The 27,407-nt window shown below is 40.3% G+C and overlaps 1 protein-coding gene across 2 annotated transcripts; it reads left to right on the plus strand.

Annotated features, from left to right (window-relative positions):
• Positions 1-27,407, plus strand: impact (impact RWD domain protein). 2 transcript variants are annotated; one of them, XM_074636062.1, is made up of 12 exons: positions 1-178; positions 2,468-2,596; positions 2,696-2,748; positions 2,875-2,937; positions 3,076-3,161; positions 7,300-7,434; positions 7,536-7,630; positions 9,845-9,918; positions 10,403-10,493; positions 18,842-18,976; positions 25,690-26,761; positions 26,982-27,407. In XM_074636062.1, exons 1-11 carry the CDS (start codon positions 131-133, stop codon positions 25,747-25,749), a joined length of 969 nt encoding a protein of 322 aa, XP_074492163.1. In that variant the 5' UTR covers positions 1-130; the 3' UTR covers positions 25,750-26,761; positions 26,982-27,407. The 2 variants fall into 2 exon arrangements, with proteins under 2 accessions (XP_074492163.1, XP_074492164.1); XM_074636063.1 differs by lacking the exon at positions 18,842-18,976.

Here is a 27,407-nt window from a genome sequence, read left to right on the forward strand (position 1 = left end):
GCTGTTTTACACACCATGCATACAGGCTGGATCTCAACATGTAGTTCATGTGCCTTCACTTTTATGCAGTATAATGTCTTTTTGACTGATTTATTTTCATATTTTCAAAAGCTGACACACACTTGAACTAATGGCTGACATCTTAAATCTGGAAAATGAATCAGATCTGCAGGATCAAGTAAGATATGTTTGTTTTTACAACCTCTCTAGTGGTGAACTTAAGACAAACTTGGGAAGTTGTGGTCAATAATGTGTGTTTTGTATTAGTGTTTTGATGTGGCCTGCAGAGAGCGTGGGAGACAAATAGTAGCCTCAGGTGAACCAGAGGTCCAACACAAGATATAATATAATATAAAATAAATATCACTGAGAACAAATCCAGGCTGACACAATACAATAGAGAGGAACACACACACACACACACACACACACACACACACACACACACACACACACACACACACACACACACACTGCAGCATGCCCCCAGGGTGTCCTGCTTCATTAACACATTACACAGGTGATGTCTGAAGCTCAGCAGGTTGCTGCTCGGTTCACACAGAGGCCACACATCAACACACAGCATCCAAGACAAAAAAGACAGGCCGGATACAAACATAACACCAACACAAGCACACATAACTAAATATATTATTATATTTTTAGCCAGTGAAGAGCCTATAGTTCAGCCCCAGTTAGTGCAACTTGGGAAATGGCTAAAAAAGTCATCTTTTTTTTTTGTCATTTAGCAGACAGAATATTTGTTAACACTTTCTATGATGCTCATGTGTATAATCCATTATAAGCATACTTTTAATGTGTTATAATCTGCTTACAGCACTGTATGATTATAGTTATAAGCACTCGTACGTGTTCATAATGCTTTATAACAATAATCATAACACATTGTAAAGCATTTTATTATGATTTATAAGGCCAAGTATTATAATACTTCATAATTGCTGGTCACTCAGTCATTTCATCATAGTGTATTATAATTCCCATAGTTGTAATACATTATTATCATTTTATAATGCATTATAATCACTGTTATAATGTGATTATAAGTTGCTCTATAAGTGCTCATTGTTTGCTTTAAGTAAAGTAAAGATTAACTTTGCGTCGAAAGGAGCCAGTTGAGGTGGTTCGGGCATCTAGCACGGATGCCTCCTGGGCGCCTCCCTTGGGAGGTGTTCCAGGCACGACCAGCTGGGAGGAGACCACGGGGAAGACCCAGGACTAGGTGGAGAGATTATATCTCTACTCTGGCCTGGGAACGCCTCGGGATCCCCCAGTCAGAGCTGGTTAATGTGGCCCGGGAAAGGGAAGTTTGGGGTCCCCTGCTGGAGCTGTTGCCCCCGCGACCCGACCCCGGATAAGCGGTTGAAGATGGATGGATGGAAGATTAACTTTACAACGTTTTGTGTTGTTCTTGCATATCATTTTTGACTTTACTTAAAGTCCCTGTGAAATTAAAAGTTTTAATCATGTAGTGTGTCCCTGTGTTAATTGTTCATTTATCTCTTGTTATATGCCAAATATATGTAAAAAAAAAAATCAGTATCAAAGTACTTTTACATCAAAATCTGATCAAATTCCCTATCTTTTGTCTTCTTGTAAACGGTTTCAAATGTTTGATGACTCATCCTAAGAACAATGAGCACTTAGAGTAACATATAATCACATTATAATGCGTTATAACAGTAATTATGATTCATTATATAACAGTGACTATAATCCTTAGTGTTTGTTTGCATGTGACAGCTCAAAGAAAACGGAGGAACATTCCCACACATGAAATTCAGCTCTGAAATGCCTTTTGATTCATTTATCAAGACATTTCTCGTGGTACCTTTAGGCCTAAACATACACACTGTATATATGGCAATAAAAGAGGTGAATAAAGAGGATTTTTCATGTTTTCTGTGGGTGTTTTTATGGGAATGTGGATCTTTCAGATCAATTTGAGGTGTGTCTCTGGTTAGTATCTTCCACATTTTATCATAAGTGTGTCATGCAGTACTGGGACTCGCACTGGTCTTGGTCTTGTCTCGGTCTCGATACATCCTGGTCTTGGTCATAACTTGGTCTCTATTTAGGTGGTCTTGACTACAATACAACAGACATGAGAGTCTAACTCTAAGCAAAAAAGTATTTAAGTGTGCTTCCCAAAAAGTTGAATTGTTTCTTTAAAATTACCTTCTGGGCTTTTCGAAATATCACCAGATATCTATATTTTCAGAAAAATCAAATGCTTACTCCCGAACTAAACTGAGGTTTGTTGTAGTTTAACATTGTGTGCTTTTTGTGCAGCTCAATTTTGATGATATATTTTTTAAAGATAGATGAGGTCAGTGAATGTGATGCCTTCAGTACATCCCTGGTTAAATGCTGAAATGCCTTAATGGCTTGCTTCATACTTAACGTAGACACGTGATTAATGTTGTTATTGCTTCCTCTGGTTTAGATTGAAGAGGTTGAGGCTCTGTCTTCCATCTACGGGGATGAATGGTGTGTTATAGATGAAGCATCCAGAATATTTTGCATCAAAATATCCAACGACTTGGAGGAGACAAAACTGACCGCCTGTTTGCAGGTAGAGAGAAATAAATCTTGTATATATTACTAATCATAAGTGTCTGTGGCATTGCAGTTTGTTTGTAATCCTTATTTATTTTTCTTTCTTATTGATCAGATAATTCTCCCACCTGATTATCCCAGCGCCGCCCCACCCATCTACCAGATCAAGTGAGTCTATTTGCCTTTCAAATTTAATCTTGCGCAGATCTGCTTAACTGATAGAACAACATCCCACTCCAAAAACCCACTCGTCGTCCCACTCAGTAACCCTCTGTTTGCTCTCGGCTTTTGTAGTGCGGCGTGGTTGCGCGGCCCCGAGAGGACCAAATTGGCAAACAGCCTGGAAGACCTCTACGTGTGAGTGCTCGCTGACTTCTTGAGGAGGCACTGTAGGGTGATATTAGCCACAACAACAAGAGCTTTTCATGATTGTTTCTGTAGTCTGTGTCTCTCAGAGAATCCGCCCTCACATCTTTTAATTTCAATTTTCGACAGGGAGCATGTTGGGGAGAGCATCCTCTACCTGTGGGTGGAAAAGATAAGAGAATTCCTTGTGGAGAAATCCCAGAGCTCAGAAACAGGTGAGGTGTGAAAAATGAAATTCATCGCTTGAGGGACACACTTACTCAAGCAGTTTGTAATTGACTAGAGCTTACTTCATAACACAGCGAGAGCAGGAATCTTTATTGCACTCATGAATCTCACGATTCCATTCAAAATCGATGCTCGTTTCAGAACATGGGGGTGCTAATTACAAGATCTGCTCCAGTCTGTTGTGCTCTAATATTAGGGGATGAAAACAGAGTTAATTGTGTTTAAGATTAGAATAAGTTATATCAACTGATTGCATTGATGTAAACACACAAAGACAAAAGGTAACATTTATTCATGCTAAACTTGCACAAATATATATATATATAAAAAAAAAAAAATTAGTAAAAAGTTTTAATATTTCTCAGTTTTCAGTGACGTGAAGAATAACAAGTTTGAGTTATACAGAAAATAAAAATGTTGCGCGTTACATAAATAAAATTGGTAGGCTAGCTGCTTTTTATTTCTCAGAAACTTGCCAATCTCAAATATTAATTGTACAGAAAGAAAATTAAAAAAAATAACTGTAAAACTGGTATTTAGTGTGATTTTTCAGCAAATCACACAATAATACTTGACACAACTTTACCTAGCAGCTGATGTTAGAGCAGCTAAACACAACCATAATCCATTCTATACACTCTTGTTTTACCAGCCGCGATAGCGTGCGGCTGGTGTTGTTTTCACCTTGTGAGTCTGTAAGTGTGTGATCATGACATCATGTGGTCCTGGAGACACCTACTGTAGAGATGGATGTGGTCCGAGTAAGGGCGCCGGAAGTAGGGGGGAAGGAAGTGAAGAACACACACACTCTTTACGCCTCTGGTCTGATTTGGCGTCGCGGCTGATGTGATCCCATCACAAGATGGTCTCTAGCTTTTGTTTTGTTTTGTTCATTAAATGCTAAAAAATAGACCACCCTTCCAAATTCTGTGAATGCCAAGTATCCGCTGGCTGCACATCGCTGCACATGAGGAGAAACCCAAAGCTTGGCAGACCTGCCGTGCCTAGTTACGGTTGCTAAGCTCTGAATGGACAATAACCTTTTTCGGGGGCGGGGTTTAGCTTTCCAACAAGCTGCGGTACACGATAACATCCACACATGTCAACAGCTTGGCTCTGATCACTGTGTATCAGTAAGTCAATTATTAGATCATAGACAAATAGTGGTATCAAAAGACCAGATGAATCCACTTCGCTACCCGAGACCTCGTCTAAAAGAATCTAAGTTCTGCTAAGATGCTCCTCCATTAGTACAACAACCATCTGATGTGGTCTAAAGATGTGATAAGACGAGCACAAAGGCCTGCAGGGGCATTAAAAACCCTCCTGTGTCTGACTTTGAGTGACTGCATTGAATTAAGATCAATATCTATGTAATGGCTTCTGTTACCTGGGCCGAATCTTTTGAAGTGTAAAAAGAGAGAAAAATGGCCAAATTTAAAGATTTTTTTTCACCGTGTGTCACCGCGCCTCAGGTTTTCTTGGCGAGTCTGATCTGTCTCGCCCCGCAGGATCCATTATCAAGGCAGACTCTTCTCTCTTTTCATCAACAAGCCTGAAAAAATATGAACTGTCCCCACCGTTATTGTGTGGTATGAATTGTCCTCTCTCTGTGTGATTCATGTGGTAATAAGTATAACTGGTCGCAGCACTCAGAGGAGCCGGATTGACAGCTTATTCCCATTCAGATGAGACGAACGTGGTGGAGAGGAGGGATGGGGGGTGATAAGGCTGAAGATGCACGTTTCACAGAAAAGGAAATGAAAAGGGAGCAAACATAACAGTGGACATGAAGAGTAAGAGAATTAATGATGATGATGAAGTTTGGTTGAATGAGACCAGACGGGAAGCGAAAGGATGGAAAACATCGGATGTTTGTTCGCCTAAATATGAAGCCGCACTTACTTTTAATGGATTTTGGTAGAACGTGTGCTTTTGTGTGTGAAGAATAAACACAATGTTGACAATCAGCTTCACATTGTCACTGAAAGATTGTTAGATTTGTAACCAGCTCAACTTTGATAATTGTTTTATTATGGTCATTTAAGATTTAGCTGGTTTTTCCTTTCTTGAATAAGCGTACATACTTCTTCTGAAGAACATTAAGGAATTAGTCTGGTGATATTATATTTCATATTTTACCATTAAAATCCCAGCAACAATTAATTTATCCTGCTAACAAGTATTCAACCATAATTTAGGACAACTCAAGTGTATCAACATTTTATTAACTCAGATCTCCTCTCATCTGGACTATTGTGGCTGGACAGTAACATTCAGACAATAGACTTTATATAAGAAGTGGATGTAGTCACCGTGATGTAACCCATTGGTTTGTGGACTATGGTTTTGAAGCCTCAAGTTCGGCATTTTGTCGGTCGCCCTCTTGGTTTTTTAGCAAACAGAAGTGACACGAGAGGGTGGAGCTAAGTACAACTGAGCACTGAATAAGACGTTTTCAGGGGCCGTACACATGTCGCGTCTATGGAAAGCACCAGCTGTGCAGCTTTTCTTTTTTCTTTCCAATGTGCTTGGGTGGTTGCGCTCCTGTCACGCTTGCTGTTACTAAGCAACCAAAACGTGAGGGCTGCAATGACGATGATGAAGTTGTAGTAGCCTAGTAGTAGTAATTTAGCAGGAAGCCTCACTGATTGAACTAAACACAATCTAAACAGAGATAAATGCATTTCCAGCACCGCAAATCCCTCTCAGTAGCTTTACTGCTGGATTTCTCTGCCAGACTGTCCGACCTTTAAACCAGATGTTGGGACGTCTTCGGACAGAACTGGTGAAGCCAGTAAAGTAGTCCGTGGAACAGATGGTAAAGCTCTGGGTTGTCCTGCACTGAAATGTAACTTTTTCTTCGTATTTACGGAAGACTGATATTTACGGAAGAAAGACATCTGTTGGCAGTGATTGGTTGCTCCTCGTCACATGACATGCAGTGTGCGCTGCAGCGTTCCAAAATTTGCAAAAATACTTTTATCCTGGGATACAGCCGTCGCAGCCTGAAAGACTCAAAGGTTGCAACAAAAATGGGAGACCGGACGAGTTTTAAAATAGTAAAAGGCATTGTCGCTTTCGCGTTTGAGCGCACCTGAAACGCGTCTAATTTGTCAACAATGAATTTGAGCGAAAAGAAGTGTGTCCAGAGTCCCCATTAGTTTTAGCACATTTGTTTATAAAAATGTAAATATATCTATACAGTAACAACTGATTTAGACTGTGTTCACACCTTTGTTTCCATGACAACAGAGCACCGCTGTCAGCTCACCTGTTGATCTTTTGTTTTTCACACAGATCAGTGGAATTTGCGTAATCCTCTCTGAACATTACATCAGCAGTCAGGCTCAGATTGGTGTCATCCATTATGAATCGTCTGTCTTGGTATCATCATAGGTCATGAAGCCGTTTCAGTGCCAGTGTTAAGGTCATGTAATGGTAATTTGGTAATAAGTAGCTCAGTAGGTGTCATTTTAATGACAAGCTGCCATGTTTGTAGACAACTCAGTGAAGACCTTTTACAGGTTTAAAAACAAACAAGGCACTACAGGTGAACAGGGTAAAACATTGAACTAATAGATATCACCATGAAACCTCCCCATTTGATTACTGACATTAAGACAATTATTTTTTTGTATTACAAGTTTTCTGAAATGTTATGTTTAAATATGCTAATGATGCATTATCTTATTAAATATGCCAGGTTCAAAAGTCGTTTCATTTTGTTGACGTATTCTAGTACAAACCCAGAATACAAGTATGACCCTGGAAATGAGCATATTATGTCCTCTTTAAACCAAAGTTAACAGAAGTTGTAACCACAAACTGTTCTCGCAACAATGCGTAACAATTTTGTCATGTCTTCAATGCCTTTTTATGTTTATGTATTTTACATATGAAATATTACATGTTTAAATATGCTAATGAGGCATCATCTTATGCTAACTTTTGATGAATTTAGGAGAAATCTGCAGAAGCAAATAGACAAAGTAGTAAAATAAACACCCAAATGTGTATTTTTGGATGTTTTTTTCCCACTAGTCTGAAAGAAGACGTGTTATGGAAGTAAAATAGCCCAAAATCTCAAAATGTACCTAACATTTCTTCCATGACCTGCTTCAGTTGATCAACCAGAGAAGGTGAACATGACGGCTGAGGAGGAGGTGGATGATGATGATGATGATGAAGACGTACCAGACTTCACGACTCTCAAGCTGAACACAGAAAATGCTCATCTGTTCATGGATCATGCAAACGGTAGCTACCGCTCATATTACAGTTCTGTTGCATCAGATTCAACATCAAACACAGTTTATTATAAAGTTGATGTTTCTGATGTGTAACATTTTGTCCCGTAGATGAAGAGGTGCCTCCTATAAAACATGGAAACACCATCACAGACCGACGCAGCACCTTCCAGCCTCACTTAGCACCTGTGGTGACACCCAGACAGGTGCAACTCATGAATGATATTATTTTTTATATTTTTCTAAAAACACATGAAGATAAAACAGCAAACGACAGCTCATATGAGTTTCAGTAGAAATGACTTCATGAGGGTCTTTGAGAGGGAAATAAATGTGCTTATTTATACAAAGTGAAACATCATCTAGCTCCTTCCTGCATGCTGATCCCACGCTGTGGCTCTCTGGTAACACACCGACTCGTCTTAAAAGCTTCCACCTGCTCTGAAGTGCTATTTAGACAAAAATATTTACAGACGCAGCCGTCGGATGCACCGAATAGACCGTGACCTGCACGGCATTTACATATTTTTGTGTAATATTGTGGAAGTGTTCGGTTCAACCAAAGATATAATTGAGAAAATGACTCTGATCTGCTTCACTGAGAGCAAAATGGAGATATACTTAGTTTTGAGCCTTTTCATCCAGCGTAGCTTTATTTATTTATTGATACATAATCTGTGTAAAGCCCCAGAGAGTTTAATATTAGATAATTAAATAAGACATTTAAGGAATTATTTAAAGTGATTAATATTTAATTATTCTTATTTTCTGTTCTATTGGCTTTTAGTTTTATTTCATCATATAAATTGGAAATTGCATTTTCACCAATGACACCTATTTTCATCACTTTAGTCTTTATTGCCTTTATACATACCCAAGTAAAGCAAAAATATAATATCACAACTTACAACTGCAAAGAGGAGGATACAGTTTACAACTAATGCAGCAATATTTGCTTATTTAAACTTTTATACAATAATTTACATTATGACACTAAGATTATGCAATGCCGATGTCTTTATTTCTAGACTTAATCCATGACACCTATTTTTATGTTGTATTTGATTTCGTACTGTCATGATAATCTTGATGCTGAGTAATCTGTAACATGAAATTAAGCTGGTTTGTTTTAATTTATTGGAATTACTCTGGCATTGTTGGCTAAATCTGATATTGATCCAAGCCCCTAGGAAGAGCACTGGTCATTGATGACAACTTTCGTAGTGGCCAAACGACGGTACTACAACTTCTGTGTCCGTCACGTGATGCCATTGGGCCCAAAAGACTTTTTCCCATAGACTTACATTGGGAAAGAGACGTCTGTAACTCAGCGGATAATTTTTTTTGAGGTGAATCAATTTCCCAGTACGAACACTCTTATAGCCCTTATTTAAAAAATTAAGTTTTTAAAGTTGTAAAACGCACTAATAGCCAAATCCGGAGTTATTTCCCTTCCTCGGTTCATGTGAGTGAGACCAAGACCAAGGCTGGAGCGCCAAGCCGTGACGACGGCTTGACGTTAGGACCCCCTTGACGAGTCATGTGACCGAGCGGACGCTACTGCGCATGTTTCATGTGCCCAAGATCCGGGTACTTTTCCAGACGGAAGTCGAGCCATTTAGGCTTCATGCGTCACTGAGCAACTCTCATAGGAATGAACGGAGCCCCGTCTCCAACGCTGGATCCAGTTCTCTTCATACATTCATGTATTGATCTTGCAATCTTAAGAGAGATAAGGGGGCATGTGATTGGCTGAAAGGTGAGGGGGCGACACATCCCCACATTCGGTGTGGACAGGAAGTTAAAAGACGAAATAATGAAGTTGAAGCACTTCCTTGTTGCTGAAAGGCCATTAAATAGAAGTGTAATTGGAAAAAAAATTTCATTATAAAATAGAATAAAAATTATTTTTAAAATATTCTCTAATGAGATAAAAACAAACTATTGATTTATTCTAATGTTCTAAACACAGGCGAGAAAACAATGGATCACCAGAATCACTTGCCTCTCAGGGATACCGTAATGTTGTGTTGTACTATAGTGATATGCTTAATATATTATTACCCATTCAAATCTCAAGTTTTCTTTTTAGGAAATGTGATTTTCCTTCACAAACAGTTGACTAATGTTGTTTTGTGCGTTAGTCAGCAGCGTCAGACGGCATGCTGATCTCAGAAGAGTCATTCTGCACAGATGTAGCATCACTTTCAATCTGACTTGAAATTGACTCCTTTTTCTTAACATGCATCCACTTAGGGGTTTCCAGCATGAAGGCAATGTATATGTAACATTTTGCTGAGGTAGAGCGCAGGATAAAATCCTGGTGTCAGCAGTTTTCCTTTACAGTAGAGCGGTTGTGAAGGTGTGTGAGAGGGAAGTGAATATGTCATGTTTATTGTTCCACCTGTCGTGTGTTGCAGGTTAAAATGGTCCTCGGGAAGCTGTATGAGAACAAGAAGATTGCTAGTGCCACTCATAATATTTATGCATACAGGTCAGTAATGTCACATGAATATATATATATATATATACACTGTATATGACCTAACATCTGTCATGGCTTCATTATGCAGATCCTGCCAACGCTGAGGTTACTGTTACAGCGTCTCATTAGTGCAGAAGAACATGAGATATATATAAAGATCGGAGGCCTGTCTGTCTTCTCTAAAGGGCACATTAAAGGTCAAAAAAAGCACCAGAGAAAATGAAGGCTCTCTGATAATATTGTGTATTATAAGAATAAATATGTGTGTGCATCTCTTTCTGTGTGTGTTTTTCTCATGCATACCTTTGTGTGCAGTTTTTTTTTCAGTATGGTTCTAATGAGGTCGACGTCAAGCTGCTCATGCACCGCCTGTGTGGTCATTACTGTTGACATTTAAAGATGCTGCCGGTGTCATAGAGTTATTCTCTTATCAAAATGTCTCAACGCTCTCCTAACTAACGCCAAGCTGTTGGGATTCTTCTCTGTGTCGTAGGATTTACTGCGAGGACAAGCACAGCTTCCTGCAGGACTGTGAGGACGACGGCGAGACGGCCGCGGGGGGGAGACTGCTCCATTTGCTGCAGGTTATGATTTCATTTACAAAAATACTGACCTCGACCCAACAGATCACGCTTTCTGCTGCTAAAGCTGCTATGAGGAACTTTCATTTTGTGTTGATTTTGGCGGTCCTTGTGGACAAGAATGGTAGTGTTCCCGAGCACCAGAGTCAATTTAGAAAAGCTCTCATTTCACTGCAACAGGGTCTCACAGTCTGCCCCGTGCAGTCCTGGTTCTGGTTCTGCCATGCCTCCCTTCCCTCCAGTGGGCCCAGCAATACGGCCTGGACCTCCAGCAGTGTGGTGTCGGTGTTGGCTCCCAGTGGAACTCTCCACCTCACGTGGGTTTCCGCCACTGCCCCGCCCCCTTTAGGAGACTAGCGGCATGTCCTGAGTCCTTTAACTCCAACGGTAGAAGTGAACGTGAACACAGATTATGACGGATTCTTTCGCCCCACAGTCATCAGAGTAAATATTGGACCCGTTTATCACATACCACATATCTTCTGGACATTCTGAAATGGCACTAAAATGGCATTTTTCAGATGGACAAATAAGGAAAAAATTAACTTTCTCTGTCTCAGCAACACACTCTCGCGAGATCTGGCAACTAACGTTCGCTAATGCCCTAGCTAACAAATTTTGGTAATGCTAAATGTGGCTGTCAGCTGTGTAAATATCTAATTCTAGCAAAATAAAATAAAAATCTATTATGCAAATATAATCCAATCTGCTTTCACCCATCCACACGATGTTCACAACACTTCCAAACGAGGTAGGACGATGGGGAGGAGAGAGGCGAACACGCCATGACCGCGCCCACTAAGGAGACAGGAAGTTTGGCGGAGCTTGAAATGCGTTATCTTTGTAGTAGAGTGTCTTTGTCTCCACCTCCCGCCGGAGCTCCAACAGCAGGTCAAAGGTGGCTGCCTGCGTGAGTTTGTCTGATTTTAGTTGGATCTGACCCGGTGGCACCAATAACAAGCATTAAGAATAACTACGTAGAAATAGCCAATCTTCTCTCTGATGGTCTCTTTTATTTATGTAGGTCATATAGAGGCATCAGTGTTAAATTAAGACTGTTTCATAACCAGATAGAAGTTCTTCATAGTAACTTTAACGTCATGTTGGATTTGCCAAAAAGGAAAAAAAAAAAGCACCAGAGAAGTGATGAATGAGTCAGTGCAGCACAAATAAAGCTTTTTCACAGAATTAATGGTACAAACACATTGTTAGATTTGCCGGCTGCATCCAACTTTTCTTTTTGGCTTCTGTGTGTTTAATTGGCGTCTGTTCTAAGCCGCCTTGTTCATTTTCACAGTATGTATTATTTGGCATCTGCTGTGGCTGTTCAATTGTTATTACGAGTGAGGAGCTTTCCACACACTGCGACAATATATTGAAATCTCTTGTTTTCTGTGGTTGTTTAGCACCTCGTCTGTCGTAAGCTTTTCAAGACATTAAAAAACACATAATATATCTGATATTAAACTATATAGTGTCTGAAATAGATCAAAGTGGTCACAATCATGTATGGAAAATACAGACCGTGTATATTCATGCTAATTGTACATTTTGCAACATAAAAGTGACATTTTTTTTACAGATATTTAAACATATTTACTGGCCCTCAAAGATAACAATACTCATGTCAGTGGATGTGAGAAACAGCAGGTTACTGCACCATCAGTTTTGAGGATTACTATTACCATACACAACCAGAAAGGCTGAAATAAAACAACATGTGTGCACATTTGGGTTTTAGGCCTTCAACTAACGATTATTGATTAATCTTGCAATTATCTCCAATTAATTTTCAATTTCTTTAGTCTGTAAGATGACAGCATATGTGAGTAAAACCAGACTAAATCTGTGTCCCAAACCAACATATTCATTTTAAGCAGGTTTTCAGTGTGTAATGTGTTCATACTGGAAAAGTAACAGCTGCAAAAAATTTATTGTGGATACAGTCAAAAATACTTTATTAACTTCCCAGAGGGGAAATTGAGTGCTACTATACATCTAAGACAGATAACAGGTGAGACAATAGGAGAAGACACACACATCTCAAGGCAATACAAAATAAGGGGAGAGTACAGCACCGTAATAAATAGTGTAAACATCAATGTGACCGTACTAGTATATGACATCGACATTACCACACTCCTACAGTACAACCACCAACCTAGCCATCAACATCAGATCCTCATCATCACTAATAGTCAGCGACAATGTTCATTATGAAACACAGCAGCAGGTAAATGACTTCCTGAATCTCTCTGAAGAACACCTGCATAACAAGCCTGTCGCTGAAAGAGCTCTTCAGCTCGCTAAAACCGTTGAACACTGGATGATCCTCATTTTGCATAAATACTCTTGAGCTTCCCACACATTTTTTGCTCCATTATAACTTCCAAGGAGTCACTTCCTGATATTAATCTTGTTCCTGTCCATATATAGGGCGCTTGCTAAAATACAAGTGCAGGAGTGACCTTCAAAAAACTGGAGCTTCCTGAGTAAAAAACAGCCTGGACTGGGCCCTTGTTATTAAAGATGGCGTTGATGTGCTCTTTTCAGTCCAGCCTGTTATCCCCAGAGGACGCCGAGGTACTCATAAGAAAAAGGTGTTGAAACCAGCGACATCTCAGAAAACAAAAAAAACCCAATTTGCTTTAAGTTTAATTTGTAATGCAATTTTTAAAGTCGCAGTTTGATTGACGTCAGGCAGCGCAAGTATTGCATAATTTCCTGTTAGTATAAAATGGATTAATTTGTTGATTTCTTGTCTACTAACAGCTAAAACAGTGTATTATGAAGATTAATATAGTATGCAGTGGACAGTTAGTATGTAGTATGGGCCAGTAGATGATTTGAGGGAGGATGCATCCCCCTTGTTAACCTGCCACCCCCCCTCTCCATCCCCCGACCATGGCTCTGAAATATCAGTAAGTTAAAATTAGGGCTGACAATCGATTCATATTTAATCATGATTGTCCATAGTTAATCGTGATTAATCGCAAATTAATCACACAGTTTTTATCTGTTCAAAATGTACCTTAAAGGGAGATTTGCCACTTATCAACATGGGAGTGGACAAATACGCTGCTTTATGCAAATGTATGTATATATTTATTATTGGAAATTAATTAATAACACAAAACAATGACAGATATTGTCCAGAAACCCTCACAGGTACTGCATTTAGCATAAAGAAATATGCTCAACTCATAACATGGCAAACTGCAGCCCAACAGGCAACAACAGCTGTCAGTGTGTCAGTGTTCTGACTTGACTATGACTTGCCCCAAACTGCATGTGATTATCATAAAGTGGGCAGGTCTGTAAAGGGGAGACCTGTGGGTACCCATAGAACCCATTTTCATTCACATATCTGGAGGTCAGAGGTCAAGGGACCCCTTTGAAAATGGCCATGACAGTTTTTCCTCGCCAAAATGTAAGTGTAAATTTAAAGTTTGGAGCGTTATTTTGCCTCCTTCGCAACAAGCTAGTATGACATGGTTGGTACCAATGGATTCTTTAGGTTTTTCTAGTTTCATATGATACCAGAATCTTCACTCTAGCTTTAAAACTGAGCTGGGCTACGAGGTAAAAATTGCAAGATGCATTAATGCATTAAAGAAATTAGTGGCGGTAAAACAAATTTAACGCGTTATTATCGTGTTTACTTTGACAGCCCTAGTTAAAATCTACGGCCCCGACCATGGCTCTGAAATATATCAGCAGCCTTACTGTGCTGTGTGCTGATAAATCCACGGTGCTGTCCTTGGTGCTGAAGTAGCAGAGGGGTTTGTAATTGCAAATTTCTTTTTTTATCCCTTCTGTCAGTTTCGTCTTGGATCTATAATATTCTCTAAACTATGTAGCCTCGGGAGGAGGGGGGATTAAAAAATACAGAACCAAAAGGAGTCGTTCATGCGGCAGTTCGTTAGCTGTGGGTGAATGAAATAAACCTGGTCTGTCCCCACTGTGAGGCTGTGCTCAGGCACATTTGGTGTTTTGAGTCTAATGCTAAAAAATAGATTCAATTTATAACTAGAAAACAGAGAAAAACAGCAAATCATAACATTTAAGAACTGGATTCAGCAAATGTGTTTAAATTAAGTCTAAAAAAAACCAAACTTTAACGAATAAAGTGTTCCTCATCATGAAAACGCCACCAGAAATCAAAGCAGTATGCTTAAGAGTCATGTGACTGTAACATTAATGTTACGTTATTATCAAGTACATTATGATATTCTACTCCAGGTTATTACATTAATTACTTGTAGCCTGTTGGGGGTTGATTTCATTATCATACATCCTCCATCAGGATCTCTTATAAAGTAAGAAACATGATGTGAAAAAGCTGAAATTGCTCGTCCCGAAGGCAAACATTAATTTAAGTAAGTGTACTGGTGTGAGAAAGATATATCTCCACTGCAGAGACTGATTCTTTACGCTCTTCCACGGGGACGTGACCTCACTAGTATAACCAACCAACCCCTCGTATTTACATAATGTGTAAATTTCCACTCCGTCCCTCTAGGGAGAAATAGTCCCCGATAGTAATTTCACAAATCTTTTCCTTTGAGGCACTTGCTAGATGGCTTGTGCCGTCAGATGGCACTATGATTCAGACACACACACACACCCACATCACAGTGAAATGCGCCATTGTCCACACACTTTTTTGTCTCGCCGTAATATTGAACGAAGGCCAGCGAAAGGTTTGTGACAAAACAAAACAAAAAAAAAGTTTCCTGTAATCAGAGCTCGGCGGTGACTTGAAGTAGTTGTGTCATACTCATTACCAGTCGGTGCGGAGTCGTATCAGAGCCTCCCCAGATGAGATTCATGACTCATGTCAAAGTTCATACTCATTTATAAGATGACGGCAGTCGTCGGTGCCAGTGTGACCCTGTTAGAGAGATAAATTAGTGTGAAATAGTGCTTTGGGTTCTTGGTGAAAGTGTGATCTGCTGCACAGAATTCAGATGAATCAAGCTGTCTTTGACTAATACAGAGTTCCCGTCCAAAACAGCACTTAAAACACACACATCACTCTGCACAGACACTCTCTGGATCTAATTTGCTTAAATTACCTTTAGGATAACGAAATAATAACTTGTGTTTGCAGACTTGGAAGGACGTACTCTTAAAATATCTGAATGCTTGTCAAGCTGTATGCATCTTTTAAATCTATTTTCATGCTTAATGGTGAGACCTCAGCCCCAGTAAATGGTGTTTTTTTTAGCCATGTGCATATATCATGGCTCTTCACATTAAAGCTGGAACTTTTGTCTCCCCCTCCAGCAGTGAGAATCATTATCGTAGAGACCATAGCGACGTAGCCGCAGCTAGGAGGATGACGGAAAATCCTAAGAAGCATCCAAGAAAAGTTTTTTTTGGAGTGGATGCTCCAGATTTCACTCAGTTAGGAACCTCCCTAAGCAACAAGACCACAGCTGTGGTGTCTGGCGTTTGTGAGCTCGCCACATCTCCCACATCGCCTGCTCTTTCTCTGTCCAAGACTTTTTCCCCATAGACTTGCATTGGGGAAGAGACGTCTGTAACTCAGCGGATAATTTTTTTTTTAGGTGAATCAACTTCCCAGTACGAACACTCTAATAGCCCTTATTTAAATCATTAGGTCCTAAAAGTTAAAAAGTAGTTGAATCCAGAGTTATTTCCCTTCCTCCGTTCATGTGAATGAGATCCAGACCGAGGCTGGAGCGAGGGCTGGGAGGCGGAGTTAAAGGAAACGTTACTGCTCCTGCTCTACGGGTCCAATGGATGCGGAAGATCACCGGATGATCCGGGTACTTTGTCACTCGGCAGTCGAGCCATTTTGGCTTCATTCGCCACTGAGCAGCTCTCATAGGAATGAACCGGAGCCTCCAACGATGTATTTCTCTTTATACATCCATGGTTCAGTGTCATTGCTCTCCTCAGCGTCATTAACATACCCAGTTAGCGACTAGCTGGTGAACATAGTGGAGCCTTTAGCAGCTAGAGCCAGACACTTCCCTCAGGAGTTGGTGGAGCCCTAAACAGAGCTATAAGGAGTGATAATGTGTGTTGTGATTACTGCTTAATGTGCTGCCCCAAAGTGGCCAAATAAATCTGCTATCACAGATTTAACTCAATTTGTGCATTAAAACCTAGCGATGTCCTTTCACATCTGTTTCTCTTGACTTAATGGGGACATACAACACATGAGAGCAGATTAAAGGACGTACTGTGAGGTCGCGTCCCGCAGCTGGCTGACCTACTGTAGCATCAGGTCCACTGTCCTCCTGCTCCTCCTTCTGAGCAACACACTGATTAATCTTCTACTTGTCTACACTCTCAGCGTACCGAGCAATTTACATGAAGAGCTTTCTCCTTAAATCTATTCTTCTCTAATCTCGTTCCTCTCCACGAGCCTTTTCTTCCCTGTTTCCTCATTTAGATTTGTGCTTTGTGCCTCTGAATGTGGAAGTGTGAGGTAATGAATTCAAAAAAAGAAAAGAAAAAGGATCTGATTAATAGTGTCGGCAGCCAGATGTGGATGAGTCCCCTCCAATGACAGATTGCACTTTCTCTTTGTGTTGCTGTGCGGAGTCAAATTCTCCTCTTTATGTGGAAGGAATAGTCTGACATTTTGGGGGATTTGCTTATTTGCTGTTTATTAGGAGAATATTAATGCCAATTTAATCTCTGTGTGTTCAGTAGAGAGATGCAGGACATGTTGTAAACTCAGCCCAAGGAAGCTAAGGGAAACTGCTAGCCTTCATTAAATGTACAAATCAGAAATCCTCTCAACATTTGTTAAAGGTTAAGTGTACACTATATTTCGAAAATTTTGGGTGTCAGACAGCCCTTTCTGGCGGGGTACTGAAGCTGTTATCTATGCTCTCTTCAAAACAACCAGACTCCATTGACAAAATCAGTCCTTTTTACTTACTCCTTACTGCACAGAGGAGTTGCTGATCTACTGCTGCCTCAGTCGGTTAGTTTGTTTGTGTTATTGTGCGACTTTGGTGTTTTAAAAGGTTAGTTCTGATTCACCAAAGTCACACCAACCTTTCACATACCGACGCTTTGTCACGGTTGCAGTAAACACGTTGCTTAGGTTGAGGCAACAAAACCATTTAGGTTTAGGAAAAAACATCATGGTTGGGCTTAAAATTATTACGTTTGTAAAGTGAAATTGAAACTTAAAGGACACGAACAGCGGTCTCCCGGATGAAAGTCCTGTGTTTGTTGCATTTTTATGTTGAACTTACGTCGAGCAAAGCCCAAAATTGGGCGCTGCACGCTGAGGCGAGCTCAAACTGCGCTGTGTCGCGAGCATAGACTGCTCTCTTCTGCCGGGAAACTACATTAAGTGTATCTCTATTGTCGTCCGGGTGGAAACAGTAGAGCTTATTGACGCTGTACAGCGCCAGAAACATGTTAAGATAACGAAAAGGAGGAAAAAAAAGTGAAAATTTGCCGTAAATAGAGAGAAATACAGGAGAATTGTGACCCAGGGAGGAAACCGGGAGAGGGTGATGAAAAAGAGTGTCTCCCGGGAAAATCATCCTCCCGGGCGAGGTAAAATAGTGAAAATATTCTAAATATAACGTACACTTAAACTGATAATGTTTTTTTTAGGTGTCTAAAATACATTTTGCTGCTGCCCCCGTCCACAGCAGTACATTACTTTGCTCCCGTGCTGGTATTTCCCGTGTCTGTTTCTCCAAACTCCATCTACTGTAGTAATACACTGACTGGATAAGTACCTCATAAAACCCTACTTCAAAAAATCCCTTTAATATAAAAATATTGATTAGAGCAGCCTTAATTAGTTTTTTACGGTAATGTTTTGATGATATTTTATGGATCCCCCATTTACAGGTCATTTATTGCTTTGTGGACTCTAGTTGTGTGTTGTTTGAGTTCATATTTATGGTTTTATTGTGGGTCTTTTATATCTTTCGTAAACAGCGTTGATTGATTATAATGGGCGTTCTGTAATCTCCATTGATTTTATGATAAATGGAACCTTGAACCTTCCCGTCTTTGTGCTGCTAACCTTTGCTAAACATTTCCTGGAGCTGACACACACACACACATGAAAGTGAAATTAATTTTCTCCTGTGACGTGGACGGCAGCCAAACGGGGCAATATCCCCACGTTTTGGCGTGTCAGCTGATGGCCTGAGCCAGAAACACTTAATGAGAATTCATCCACTGTATCACATCTGGTGTGAAATATCTGGCCTCTTAAAAAATGGTTGCCAGGGAAGGGGGTGTTGTGTCGCATATTTATTGTATCCGTCTCTTGCCGGCTTTTCTCAAATTCACACTCATTTTTGTACATTCACCGTGTGTTTTGTCTCTTGCCGCAGATCCTGGACGTGCGTGATGTCGTGGTGGTCGTGTCTCGGTGGTACGGAGGTATTCTGTTGGGTCCTGACCGCTTCAAACACATCAACAACTGTGCTAGAAACATTCTGGTCGAGGAGGGATACACGGCCTCCGCGGTGAGACGCTCTTACATATTGCTCTGTCAGCTTCCACTGACACATCATCGCTCAAATGTGACGTTGCTGTCAGTTTTCTGATGCTGGGAAACATCTGGTGGCGTGTAGTTTTTTTTTGTAATTGTTTTTTTTTGGGTGATTGGGGGGGCATTTTATCTCTTTATTTGATAGTGATAGATAGAGACAGGCAAAATGTGGGAAAGAGAGCAGAGGAATGACATGCAGCAAATGGACCGTCCAGAAGGGAATCAAACCGGGTCAAAAGAGAAAACACACACAGACATACAGATTTATTATGACAAGACTCAAAACCGAGTATATGTCTGGATCATGTACGGTCAGTCTGTATATTTGTGGCTAAATTGGTATACGTATAGTCAGTGGTCATGTCTTTAATGTTATTATAAATTAGGGATGCACCGATCCGACTTTTTCAGGCCCGATACCGATCGCGATAGCTGGGCTTTGGGTAGCGGCCGATACCGAGTACCAATCCGATACCAGTTTCTAATTAATAAGCTGTACGCCTCACTGTGTGGATGTGACTGGGATCATTCTTTTATATGTGAAGCAACATCAAGCTGGACTTAAACGTGGCTTTCCTAACTTTGTAAAACAAAATGAAACAAATAATAAATATATTGATAACATAACATAAATTGACTGAATTGTTATTTATTATTAAAATAATAATTAAAAAAAATATGATTCAGGTGGAAACCTTTTTAATGCAGCAACAAATTGGTCAAAACTTAAATTAAAATTTTAGTATATATTGTATATAGTATATAAACATAGAATTGAGTTGAATAGATCAGCCCCATGGTCACAATGTCCGATCCAGCTATTTGGGTCAGTATCGACCCGATATCTGATCCGGTATCGGTGCCTCCCTACTGTAAATCCAGAGAGGACACTTGGGGCAAAGAATGTATATTGCCAAGAAGTGAAAGTCAATTGTTCGTTCCATTGCAACAGCAGCGCCCAGCAGCAGCGCTACGCTTCCGCCATTTTGGACTGAAAGCGACTACTGAACCGCAGTAAAACGTCCGCCTTACAAAAGTATAACAAAAGTATTTCGATTCTGTTGTCATATTCTACCGAAATGGCCTGTGTTGAACACTAAAATATCATAAATATAATGAGCGTTTTCAGTCCAAAATGGCAGCAGCGGCTGTTGTAAAAAAAACAAACACCGGAGTTTGTCTCTTTGCTTCTATACTCTTTGCTAGGGGGACTTGCTGATCCACTCAACTGGCCATTCAAGCGGTGACGTACCCTATCGTGAAATGCACCTGATTGCCGTTTCAAACAGGAAACAACATGGCAGCCTGCTCGTGAACTTTTTGTTATTCTGTCTAAACCAAACCAAAATCTACTTCTGAAAACATTTTAAGTGAGAAATAGGTGATGCTACTAATGAATTTTGTTTCATTTTAGAACTAGATCGCCTAGTTTGACAGCTTGTTCCAAGTCTCGTGAGCTGAACGCGTCGCCCTGGGCGGGCTCATTTGCATAAAGGACGGTTCCCCCCCTTTTCATTTAAAAAGAGCAACGGCCAATTAGGAAGCTCCAACACTCGGCCGACCAATCGTGTCACTTCATCACTCAGTCATTCACTCAGTCACTCAGGGCGTTTTCATATTAGCTACGATTGATCCATAGCGTGCCCGATTACGATTGCGCCCCCTTTTCCACCCCCCTGCTGCTCAGCTTCCACATTAGTAAAGTTGTTCTGTACCCGAGTACACGTCATCATCCACGTGTATTTGTTTATGTTGAGATCAGCTGTTCTAATGGTGGAGCATCGTAAATCACTTTGGTTGAAATAAACCCGTATTTCACCGAGTTTGATGTGAAAATATGCCGGCTCTACACAATGTTTCTCCCCGCTGTCTCTCTCTCTTTCTCTGCCAGCTGAGCAGCTGGGCAGCTCTCGTTCTTCGGAGGTAAACCATTAAATTAGCTAAATAAAATAACAAACAACATTAAATAGCAGTCCACTACTGTGTTTTGGTACAGTTGGCTTTCACACCAACTGAGTACACCTGTTCCGTGCCAGAGACCACCTTTTCAAGTGGACTCGACGGACCGTGCCAGAGTACGTTACAGAGCGTTCACATTAATCAAACAAACTGTATTTTGGGAACAAGTGTACTCAGATCCGGGTCCGGGTCCCTGATGTGAAAGCACCCTCAGTGACAGGCGCTTTGTGGTCCAGCCAGAGACATTGTGTGTCTGTTCGTCTTGCTTTGTGTTTCCACAGTAACTCCCCAGTAGCCGTCACATTAGGGATATTGGTTCATTTGAAGTGTCTGGTTGCCATATGTTCTGGAGATCAAACACTCTCTCCTCGCTCCCACCAGCCTGAAGTTAGGTCCAGTCCGCTTTGAAGTCGTCTTTGTGTTCGGCGAAGTTATTCCATTGGTAACATGATTGACCTTTGAGCCGCTGCCACAGATAGATTAAAGGTACGGCAAAACCTACTCTTAAAAGTGTCCGACTTCAAAACCCCATCAACTCACTGTAAAAATCAGAAGTTGATTTCATTCCCGTCCTGACAGCAAAGGCTCCGTCCCTCCCCCGTGGACGTCAAGCCTGGACTCTGTGACAGCTAATTAGAGGCCAGTGCCTGTGGGTGGAGGGACTTTAAACCTCTGCAGAATAGCATGTTTCCAGCTCATGAAGTGCTTTAAAAAAACGAACAGTTAACAGACTCAAATTGATTCTAAAACAAACTGCTTGGTTTTTAGTTGCCTGAAAGCTTTTTGATTGACAGGTCAATAAAGCAGTGCAATCATTGAGACCTGATAAATATCTCCAGTAGATGTGATGACCGAAAGAGCTTCAGAGTCCTGAAATTGGCTCCAAAATGTTCTCTAAGCTGAATAAAAACGTTCAAAGATAAAGTGATGTGATGTTTAAAGGTTAAATTGGGATTAAATGTAATACCGAGATTTATTTGTTACAGGTCTAATATTGCAGAATATAACACCGTTCATAGCTATACTTACAAAAACTAATGCACTGTAATTTATATATATACAGACGTAGGCAAAGTTGTTGGTAACGTTCCGTTAAAGAGAGAAAAACCCACAATGGTCACTGAAATAACTTGAAACTGACAAAAGTAATAATAAATAAAAATTCACTGAAAATGAACTAATGAAAATCAGATATTGTTTTTGAATTATGGTTCAGCAGAATCATTTAAAAAAACAAACTAATGAAACTGGCCTAGACAAAAGTGATGGTAACATTAACTTAATATTTTGTTGCACAACCTTTTGAGGCAATCACTGCAATCAAGTGATTTCTGTAACTCTCAATGAGACTTCTGCACCTGTCGACAGGTATGTTGGCCCACTCCTCGTGAGCAAACTGCTCCAGCTGTCTCAGGTTTGAAGGGTGCCTTCTCCAGACAGCATGTTTCAGCTCCTTCCACAGATGTTCAATAGGATTTAGATCAGGGCTCATAGAAGGCCACTTCAGAATAGTCCAATGTTTTGTTCTTAGCCATTCTTGGGTGTTTTTAGCTGTGTTTTGGGTCATTATCCTGTTTGAGGACCCATGACCTGTAACTGAGACCAAGCTTTCTGACACTGGGCAGCACATTTCGCTCCAGAATGCCTTGATAGTCTTGAGATTTCATTGCACCCTGCACAGATTCAAGACACCCTGTGCCAGATGCAACAAAGCAGCCCCATAACATAACCGAGCCTCCTCCATGTTTCACATTAGGTACAGTGTTCTTTTCTTTGGATGCTTCATCTCTTCGTCTGTGAACATAGAGCTGATGTGACTTGCCAAAAAGCTCCAGTTTTGTCTCATCTGTCCAAAGGACATTCTCCCAGAAGCTTTGTGGCTTGTCAATATGCATTTTGGAAAATTCCAGTCTCGCTTTTTTATGATTTGGTGTCCTCCTCGGTTGTCTTCCATTAAGTCCACTTTGGCTCAAACAGTGACGGATGGTGCGATCCGACACTGATGTACCTTGACCTTGGAGTTCACCTCTAATCTCTTTGGAAGTTGTTCTGGGCTCTTTGGTTACCATTCGTATTATCCGTCTCTTCAATATGTCATCAATTTTCCTCTTGCGGCCACGTCCAGGGAGGTTGGCTACAGTCCCATGGACCTTAAACTTCTGAATAATATGTGCAGCTGTAGTCACAGGAACGTCAAGCTGCTTGGAGATGGTCTTATAGCCTTTACCTTTAACATGAAGGTCTATAATGTTCTTTCTAATCTCCTGAGACAACTCTCTCCTCAGCTTTCTGTGGTCCATGTTCAGTGTGGTACACACCATGATGCCAAACAGCACAGTGACTACTTTTCACCCTTTAAATAGGCAGACTGACTGATTACAAGTTTGAAGACACCTGTGATGCTAATTACAGGACACACCTTAGTTTAATATGTCCCTATGGTCACATTATTTTACATCTTTTCTAGGGCTACCATCATTTTTGTCTAGGCCAGTTTCATCAGTTTGTTTTTTTAAATGATTCTGTTGAACCACAATTCAAAAGCAACAGCTGATTTTCATTAGTTAATTTTCAGTAATTTTTTATTTATTATTACTTTTGTCAGTTTCAAGTTATTTCAGTGACCATTGTGGGTTTTTCTCTCTTTAACGGAACGTTACCAACAACTTTGCCTACGTCTGTATATATCCCATGAAATTAATACGTTTTAATCCACGTAATTGTGAACCAGGAAGTATAAAGAGCAGAAAAAAACATCAGATTTTCGCTCAGGAGAAACTAGAAGTCAACGTTGTTTTGTTTGTCACGTAACTTCCGTACTAAAGTTCCGCCACTTTTGTAGTTATTTTAACCCAAACCACGATCTTTTCCTAAACCTAACCAAGTTGTTTCCTGTGAAGACGGAAGTTTATTTTTTTAAAAGACTGTATGCATGTAACAAGCGGCAATTGACACGTGTGGCTGGACATTCATGGGAGAGGAATGACTTTTTGTAAGGTCGACTAACACAGCCTCACAGCAGTTCGTGAAATAGTCACGGAATTTAATCTATTTGATTCGTGTACATAGACACGAATTTCCCTTTTTTTCATGATGCTCAGAACGACTTTCAACAACGTATTTTTTGTCCGTTTTCTTACGAATATCCAGCAACACGTGACACACATGTCAATTACCGCTCCAGTCTTTTCAAAATAAAACTAGTTAGTTAGGTTTAGGAAAAGATCAACTTGGTTAGGTTTAGGCAACAAAACCACTTGGTTAGCTTGAGGAAAAGGTTGTGGTTTGGGTTAAAATAACTCCAGAAGTGCTGTAACTTAAGTATGGAAGTTACGTGACAGATAAATCAAGTTTGACTTCTTGTTTTACATGGGACACTAACAGCGGTCTCCTGGGTGAGAGTCCTGTGTTTTTTGACCCACCCATCCACCCCGACCTCCTCCCCATTTGCTGCTCTCTATACCTCCCGGTTCACAATTACGTGGATTACATACCAATTGATTTTGTGCTGACCATCATGACAAAAAATGTGAAATTCGTGTCCACATGCACGAATCAATACATAAAATTTCGTGACTATTTCACAAACTGCTGTGCGACTTGTCAGGATACATGAACCGTTGTATGAGGATACGTTGCATCTTTTATCTTTTATATATATATATATATATATAATTAAATTCATATACATAAATCTTAATGTTATTTTAATGTTCATATTAATGTCGTTGTGTACTGTCCAAATATTTGGACAAATTGTATTTTGATGCTTTGGCAACATTATTGTTCCCATGAAGCTCATTTGAATTTGAAAGACTGTTGGCAAGAGGAAGCATAGACAGGAAAAACAAAACAGGACCCAGAATAGACACCAATTTAATCTGTGAAGAGACGTCGTTGATGGAAAATCCAGAACTTCCTGTCGTCTAAAAGTAAGAAACAAAACACTTCAAGTCGGTTCCTGAGATTCTGTCCCGGTGCTTCATCCTGTATTTTTGAGGTAAAGTGTAAATTGGAAACGGTGACAATAATTCCGGGGAAGAGAGCGTGAGAACACTTTTAGTTGAATGCAAAATAAAATAAAATCTGTGAACACTTGGATTGGATTCAGGAGAGAACTAGACTAAAGAAAACAGGAGCTGAACCACCAGTTTTACACCTTTACAAAGGTCGCTGCCAGTTATTCTGTAACATGTGAGTCACTTAATCAGTAACGAGGCTACATCCTGTTGGCTGGTAAATGGGAGTGTTGGAGAGTAACTGGTTTACAGCCTCATTGCAAACACAATATGAGATATGAAGGAGCAGTATGCATATAAAAAAATATCCCCTTTTGCCGCTCTGCTGTATGAAACTGAATTATCATTTATGCTTTTTTGTCCAGACAATGTTTGGAGGTCTACAGCAGCGGATTGTCAGCGTAATAATTAGTGGCGGATGTTTTATAAGAGTACTTAAGAACGCAATGTTTGGTTTGATGCAATTATTTGAATACATTAAAGCAGCGGGGGTCATGCCAATCAGTGCATTGTAATTTGCACATTTGGGTAAGGCAGGGAAACGCAGCAGGAGTTCTGGGAAAAGTGTCTGTCATGAATTGAGTCATGAGCTTTAAAAACGGCACTCAAATATTAAACATGGAAAAAGCGTTGGCACCGTTAAGTGGGGTGCTAATGTTAGATAATTATTACTCTGTTCGTGCTCTAACGTTTTGCTCCTGTTTCACAGGATGAGGCCACCAAATCCGGAGCGAAGACCAAAAGGCCAAAAAGCAAGCAGACAAAATGAATTTCATTAGAAGAAAAAAAAAGACTTTTTCACAGTGTTGTGAAAAAATCGTTTTTAGCCGACTCACATGTGTCTTAATAGAGACAAACAGGGATTTCATGCAAATACAAATAATTTATTAAAAATGACGACGGTATTAAAATGTCTTTTATCAATTTTGAATTTCAGCTGATTGTTTTAAAGGGGACATGAAAAACTCACTTCTCAGTGCTTGTGTTCATACATCTGGGTATCTGGCATGCAAACTGTGAAATAAGACCACTCAGTCAGTCAGTTTTTTGTGGGCTGCCTAGATCAGAAAACATGTGATTCAACAAGTCAGATTTGGCTCCCCCTCCTATGTCCCATCCAGCCACATTAGAATATATCACCCACGCAAATTGCGAGTTATCTTCTAGACACAACCAAAAAACAGGGCGGGTGGTGGTTGGGTCCAACAAACGTAGGGCTGTCATCCAGGAGACCGCTGTTCGTGTCCCATGTGAAACCAACAGAGTGTTGTTTGTCTCTGTCTTCACAACATTAAGTTTGACTTTCACTTTACAAACGTAGTACTTTAAGCCAAACCATGATGTTTTTTCCTTAAACTAACTAAGTGGTGTTGTTGCCTAAACCTAAGCAAATGTTTTTGTTTGAAATAACAACGTTAACCACGTGTTTCCTGTGACTGTAGTGGAGTGTCATACCCAGTGCATTAGAAAGTGACGCCAAGGGGTCCTTACCATAGTCTGTATATAAAGATGGACGACATGACAGCTCCCCAAAAGTGAAGCCAAAACATCTGGATCGCCCCCTGGTGGCTGGCTGCAGTATAGCTCATAAAGCCCGCCTCCTCCATGTTAGCAGATGGGACATGAGCCAAACTAAAAAGTAAAACAAATACATTAAATACATTTTTCCCAAAGATGGTTTCTGTCATTGTAGGTACTTCTTATCATGCTGATGTTTGTTCAAGTGTTCATTTTTCTGATAAGTTTGGTTTTAATTAGTTATTTGATGCTATAAAAAGGGGGTTGAGACATCATGATTGACAGCTGAGAGTCTCTCTCACTGACAAACTGCGGACGTGCTCGGCTTGCGATTGGTTCGGGCGGATGACCTCGATACCGCAGCTCCTCCACCCGATCACTACTGCGCAGACTCTGGCTCCAAATGACGCCAAAATCTTAAGATGGCCGCTCCCGAATCCGGGATATTTTGGCTTCACTTCTGTACAGTGGGAGGAAGTGGAGACGCATTGTCCATCTTTATATACAGTCTGTGTTCCTGACAAAGCGTCAGTATGTGACGAGTTAGGATGAGTTGTAATTAACTTTGCAAAGGTCCGCCATATTTTTCTCACAAGCCAATCAGAGCAGACCGGGCTTTTTCAGGGGGCGGTCTTAAAGAGACAGGCGCTAAAACGGAGCGTTTCAGACAGAGGGTGAATACAGGTATATTCAGACAGACAGTATGAGAAAAATAATGTGTTTTGTCATGTAAAGATGTTCTAGTAGAAGCCCAAAATACATGTATGAACCTGGAAATGAGCACGATATGTCCCCTTTAACTCTGGACTTTCTGTTGCACCATTTTGACTCGAGAAGCCTTAAAATTAAATGTTTACAGTACAACAAGATTTCATTAAAACAACCAAACCATGAGAGATTTGTACCAAA

This window comes from Sebastes fasciatus, chromosome 5, assembly GCF_043250625.1.
Source record: "Sebastes fasciatus isolate fSebFas1 chromosome 5, fSebFas1.pri, whole genome shotgun sequence".
Taxonomy (NCBI): domain Eukaryota; kingdom Metazoa; phylum Chordata; class Actinopteri; order Perciformes; family Sebastidae; genus Sebastes; species Sebastes fasciatus.